Consider the following 6493-nt stretch of genomic DNA (forward strand, 5'->3'; position numbering starts at 1 on the left):
CCAGAGGGGTATTTGTGCTTTAATGTACTTTAATGTACAAAGCTATTATAGCTCTATTGTCAAGGTGCCAACGGTAGTGAGGAAGGTGACTTTGAAAAATGTTTTGATTAATCTCACCATCAGAGGCAGCTGAAAGGAAAATGCCTTTGATTACTGAGGCACTTTGGGAAAGTGTCAGTTGATGTGTACTTTTGACAGAATTGCAAGTGACCTTGAAAAGACCAGTTTTGGTGGAGTGGTTGAAAGAGAAAAAAACATTGCAGTAGGTTAATGAGAGAAGGTCTCTTAGAAGAGTTGCTATGAGCTGACAGTGGAATGGAGAAGCAATGGAGAGGACATGGTGTTGAGGAAGATTTCTGAATGGGTAACATTAGGTTCTTTCACTTCCCCCATTTTAAATATCTTTGTCTTAAAGATTTCATGGTGTTACAATGTTTGTTTCATTCATCAAATATGAATATAAAAGCCAATGAGGAAAAGTAGTCTAGTTTGCATGCCCATATTTCTGTTCTTTCCCCTGTTCCTTCCTCCCTCCTAATGCTCCAACTTTGCTTCTTTTAGCTTTTCCCTTCTACGTGAAGAACATTTAATAATCCTTAGGGGTAGATCTTCTGGGGGGCAACTATTTTCAGTTCTCCTTTATAGGAAAAGGTCTTTGTTTTCCCCTTATCCCTGAAAGATAATTTCACTGGATTTAGACTCCACAGCTGAGAGTTCTTTTCTCTCAGCCTTTGGAAAATGATGTGCCACTTCCTCTGGACTCCATGATTCTGATGAGAAGTCCACTGTCATGTGAATTGGTGTTACCACCTAATAGTGCATCAATGTATTCAATGGTCATTCATCTCTGTCTGCTTTATTTTGTGTGTGTGTGTATGTGTTTAGATTTCAGAAGCTTAATTGTGGTGACTTGGTATAGGTTTCTATGGGTTTATCCTATATGGTATTTGTTTAGCTTCTTGAATCAATAGATTTTTATCTTTTTGCAAATTTAGGGAGTTTTCATCCATTGTTTTTACACATATCTTTTCTCTGTCTGAGACCTGAGGCTACAAATGCTGGGTTTTTATGTAGGCCCATGAAGCTCTGTTCATTTTTTTCCAACTTATTTTCTTTCTGTTGTTTAGATGGTATAAGCTCCACTGAACTATCTTCAAGTTGGTTGCCTGGCAACCTAGCAAACTGCAGATGAATGAAACTGAAAAGGATTGATTCATAGCATTAGTGTCCATTTGAAGTTTGTGGTTGTGATTTATAATAAAACTAGTCAGTCCAGTTGAGTAACAGTTTTATAGTCAAGTTCTGCTTGGATACAAACAAAAAGAAGAAAAATACTTAAGATGAAGCAGTTTAGAATTTTGGAAGGTAACTATAATTAGGGCAGGTTGATTAGGGAGTTAATTGTAATCAGAGTCCATGGAGGGAGGTGGAGAGATCATTGAATGGAAGTTCTCAGTGGAGTTTAAATTGTTTAGCAACTGAAAGAATGTTAAGTCAGTGTTCATGCCTTAGGAGGCTCAGAGTTGATATTTTATGTGCTGGTGAGCACATAGTCAGGATATGAAGTTACTAGCTATAGTGAAGAAGAGAAGAAAGTGGATAAAAATGAAAAAAGTGACAGAAGGCTGATATATGGGTCATCCAAAGGTGACAAATTTAATGTGTTGTCCAAACTGGAACACTTTTGAGAATGAACAAGGTGTTAAGAGTAATTACTACAGAATAGATCTAAACTGAAGCTATTCCAGAGAAACCATGATGTCGGTGACACCACTGTGAATGTGACCAGAATGGGGTAGGACACAAATCTGTTGCTGGATGGATTGTCTTCAATGACTGAGGAAATAGTGGCACTAAGCAATGGTGGATGGAAGAGACAGATGGGCATTTCCTTCAGGATCAGGGAGTTTTGATTAGAAAAGAAGGAAAGTAAAAGTTTGGAAGGGGCAATAAGAAGGAAGAAGCATCAACTCTATTTCCTGGTCCTAAAGAAAGCAGCACATGAGGAAAAACCAGCATCTTCTTGAGATGTCTGTAGTGAAGACTGTGAACCTGAAGGATAGACAGGTATCCAAAGGTGAAAGCAAAGATCAAAAGAGAACTTGAGGGAACAGGGCCCAGCAAATGGTGCGGTGGGAGAGGAGGATGTGACATAGGGTCACGTTAGTACTTACAAGGGCACTGGAGGGTGAAGGATCTTTGGACACCTATCAGTGATGCATGTAAGCAGGGATGAGGTGGGTGGTTGAAAAATAGGCACAGTCCATTTGGAAGCTGAGCTCAGTTATAGGCTCTTAATTATAATTCATCACATCAAACAGGGACAAAGGGTGAGGGCAGGAAACAGGTGGGAAGAGGAGCTCCCAGAATAGGAGACCACAGGTGCTGTGAAAGCTTCCAGTGATGTGTTCCTAAATACCCGCTGCTTCGGTAGTATCTCTTGACTTGGTATTTTCCTTTACATTCTAAGAAAATGGTTCAGTTTCCAATGTACCTTTCAGGCTTATTTTGTTCTATGTTTAAATGAGCTACTTTGTAAACATGTTCTCCTTTCTCTCAAAATTTATTTCCCTAGAATTGGGAGATTTCAGAATCAAAAGATAACAGCAATTGAACTGAAAATCATAATTTAAATAAGCTAACAGGATGCCAATTGTCTGTTTTACTATGTCTGTTTTACTATGTCCATTTTACATTAATTACTATGGAGAAACTGGAAATAGGAAAGTGCTGATTACTGAGCTTAATACCTCGGTTGCATAATAGAAAAGAATATCCATATCTTCCATTCTAGTGCATTTTTCCTAGAGAAATGAAGTTAAAACCTTCTCTTATTGGCTAGAGATTAAATTTCCCTGATTTCCCAAATCAAGTTAAAGAGACAATAAACAGCAGGATACATTCTTTTGGTTCATACAATTTGAATAAGACTCAGCCAGTGGTTTGAAGGAAGGGGATGCAATTTCCAAGAGATGAATATAACATGTTTATCTCTGATATGTACCCTGTGTTTGTGGTAAACTCTCAGGCAGTGATCATAAATGAACCCAGCTTATGACCCCATGTTGACCTCAAAACCTTTTCTACCTGCTGGCCTTCTCTGGATCACTGAAAACAGTTATTAATAGTTTCTAATACTTCAATGGCCTGTGTTCATTCGTGATACATCTGACACCAAATGTGTGGGGTCTTTTTTACACCAACAACCAGTTTTCCAACTCTGTAGTCAGCAACTGTCCCATAAACCTATCCAATTCTGACACTGATACCCAGAGTTATCATAGACACCATAGGTTTAAGGGCTCAATCTTATAAGACTGTCCTCACTTCAGACTCCAGTCACAAGTATTGGGTGCCCAGGGTACCCATACTTCTGTCCAATTTGGCTACAGTCTCAGGGATTCCTACAACTGCCTTTTTTTCAGCTTTGGTAATTTGCTAAAGCAGGTAACAGGATTCAGGAAAATGGTTTAATTACTAGATTACCAGTTTATTAAAAATGATACAACTCATAACAGCCAGATGAAGAGGGGTGCAGAGCTTCCACGCTTCTCTAGGAGTACCACCCTCTCAGTCCTTCTGTTGATCAACCCAGGAGCTCCCCAAACCTCATCATTGAAGCATTTTAATGGAGGTTTCATTACATAGACACAATTAAGTCACTGGCCACTGGTTATTAACTCAATCTCCACTTCATTTCCCCTCCCTGAAGGGAGGTCTGGGGAGTGTGCTAAAAGTTCCAATCCTTTAATCAATGTTTGGCCTTTCTGGAGACCAGTCCCCCATTTAAAGCCATCTATCACTCATCTCATTAGCAAACAAGACAGTAATTACTCTGGATATCCTTGGGTTTTAGAGGTTGTGTACTATGAACTGGGGACATACACCAAATATATCTTATTATGCCACAAGTTCCTAAACCCTGAGTGCTCCTTTAATAACAGTTTTAATTTTTTTCCAGGAAAACTGGAAAATGTGAATATTTAAGTCTAATGAGTTATTTTAGCTATTTTTTTCTTTATGTTTATTTAATTTAGAAGACCCTCCAGCATTGTCTTTACTTTCAGTCAACTCCAGGAAGAATGCCATTAAGATTTGTCTAGCCTATCAGTAAGGACCTGTATATGATTTTATTTATCTATTTATTTTAATTTTTATTGTATAATTGTTTTTAAATTGATCATTTATTTTTAAAGACATTAATAAAAAGCTTAACATACTATGAAAGTTACAATATACAAATGTGTTAACAGATTGACTTTTCTGTATTACATGTGACTTTGAGTTTCCTTTAATTACTCACATTTCCATTATTCAGTTATTCAAACTGGTTATTCCCTAGAAATGCCTAGCTGATTATTCAAGAATGAGTCACATACAGCAAGGGCAAATGCAGATGACTGTGACACTCAGCCAAGTGGTCATGACGAAAATGATGGAAAACCATTCACACAGACCATCAAAATACTCTGTTCTCCTTGGGAGAGAGCTGCACCTGTTCAAGAATACTGTATGAGTTACTCCTCAATTAAAATGTGAGCATCTTCCTTCTTTTTGATTTTGTTTGAAGCCCATATAGTAACCATTATGATAGCCACTCATGTACCAAGAGATTAACATGCTTCCCAAAGCATCATCATCAAGAGAATCTGGACATACGGGAGGTGGTGGGGGAATTATTGGTGGTCCAGAAGGAAACGGAGGCAGCCAGCATGACAGGAAGTGTGGTGGTAGTGGTGGAGGTGGCGGCGGTGGTGGTCCATTGAATTTCAGACCTGACTTTCCTGGTCCCAGTCCTGATCTTGGTACGGGGGCGGGGGGTGGGGGGGTGGAGGGAGAAAATAATTCCATGGAGCGGCTTTTGGCTTGAAGTTATTTGGTTTATTTCCAGGAGAACTGGAGGAGTTCTCACTTTCATCTGTTGAAACCTGACTTTCATTTTCATTCTCCTGAGCATTATGTTCTATATTATTAGCTACTTCAGAGGTCGGGGAAAGCAGATCAGACAGATTTTGCTCCTCTCTATTTCCATATCCAGTGTAAACCACAACACAGGTTTCTCTCTTAAAATCAATCGAAGCAATGGTAGCTGGGTAAATGCAGCCGTCTTCTGACCAAATGGCAGAACATCTGTCATCAACTTTCCACTGCTTCAAGGAAGCTGTAGTATTCTTTTTCTGGTTTTTATTCTTCTTAGCAGGTTTTCTTTTAGGTGTGCCTTTTGGTTTATTTGAAGCTTCAGAAATGTCACCATTCTTTAGAGCATGCTTAAATGAAGCCACAGCTTTATCACAAGCTTTTATCAGCGCTGTATCATCCCAAACATCAGAATCGTCACTCTGGCCCGTGCCGCACCAGAATAGCAACGAGTCCTCCGGCTCTGTGACACTGCCACCACCTCCTCCCCCCATCGCCATGGCGAGGATACCACTGGCTACATGGCGTGGGCTGCGTGCCCTGAGAATCTGTATAATTTTTTAAAATTGTCTTTCAAGTATAGTTTTCTATCTTTCCCCCCACCCTCCCACCACCCTAGCCCTCCCCACCTCTGTCCCCCATTTCCACCCCCCCCCCCTTGTTGTTGTCCATATGTCCTTTATAATTTTTTCTGTAAACCCTTGAAATTGAGAACAGGCTGACAGTGATCAGAAGGGAGAGGGGATGGGATAAAGAGGGACCTGTATGTCATTTTAAAAATATAAGTTACAACAGTCATTTTTAACCAATGTGCCATGGCCTGCACACTGGTGTGCATCAAGAACTTTTTAAACATGCAATACCTACTTTGTTAGGAGCACTGACCTCTCCCTTTAGATTGTCAAATACACAAAAGATGACAACAGCCAACACAATAATAGCCATTTGGTGTGAATGATCAAAATTATACCTATTTTTGTCAGATTATCAAAAAACATATTTTGGGAGTACCATAAAATTTTAGTAATTGGTTTTTATGTGCCATAAGATGAAAAAGATTGAAAACTGCTGAGTCACAAAATTAGTTGTCAACATTTAAAAGCCAGAAAATATCCCATATAAAATGTCCAAGCATCTGTTTCTTCTTGGACAGCTGTATAATTTTGTAATGGTGGGCCCCTGTCTCACACACAACATGGGCTCTCATAGTCATCAGAGCCTACAAGAACCCCAAAGCTCCTGCTCCTGTCAGCCTTAGCAGTTTCTATTAACAGACTATCCTTGTAGATAGCTGAGTTAGCAACTACAGCTTGCAGATAACACATCCTTCCAGATGATCCATAGACTCTAACTGTATGTACCATTTTTATTCTGCAGTACACAGATGAGGTTGTAACTCCTAAAGGTGACTATTACCTTAGGTGTCCACTTCAACATTCACCTGATTCTACTGTACCAACTCGGTCCCAAGTACTGAGAATACAGAGATACATTCCCCAGTCTTGCTTTGTGGTAGAGAAGACACTTACCCACTTTGTGGTATCTGATTCTCAGTGTCTACCTACAGTACCATTTT

General features: G+C 39.5%; 1 protein-coding gene across 1 annotated transcript; it reads right to left on the reverse strand.

Moving 5' to 3' along the window:
* Positions 1 to 4173: 4173 nt before the first annotated feature.
* Positions 4174 to 5423, reverse strand: LOC114512567 (survival motor neuron protein-like). Its single transcript, XM_036021440.1, is given in 2 exon segments — positions 4174 to 4827; positions 4830 to 5423. Coding segments are annotated over 2 exon segments (891 nt in total). The 5' UTR covers positions 5418 to 5423; the 3' UTR covers positions 4174 to 4524.
* Positions 5424 to 6493: the final 1070 nt, after the last annotated feature.

The sequence above is a fragment of the Phyllostomus discolor genome, chromosome 3 (assembly GCF_004126475.2).
Source record: "Phyllostomus discolor isolate MPI-MPIP mPhyDis1 chromosome 3, mPhyDis1.pri.v3, whole genome shotgun sequence".
NCBI lineage: Eukaryota > Metazoa > Chordata > Mammalia > Chiroptera > Phyllostomidae > Phyllostomus > Phyllostomus discolor.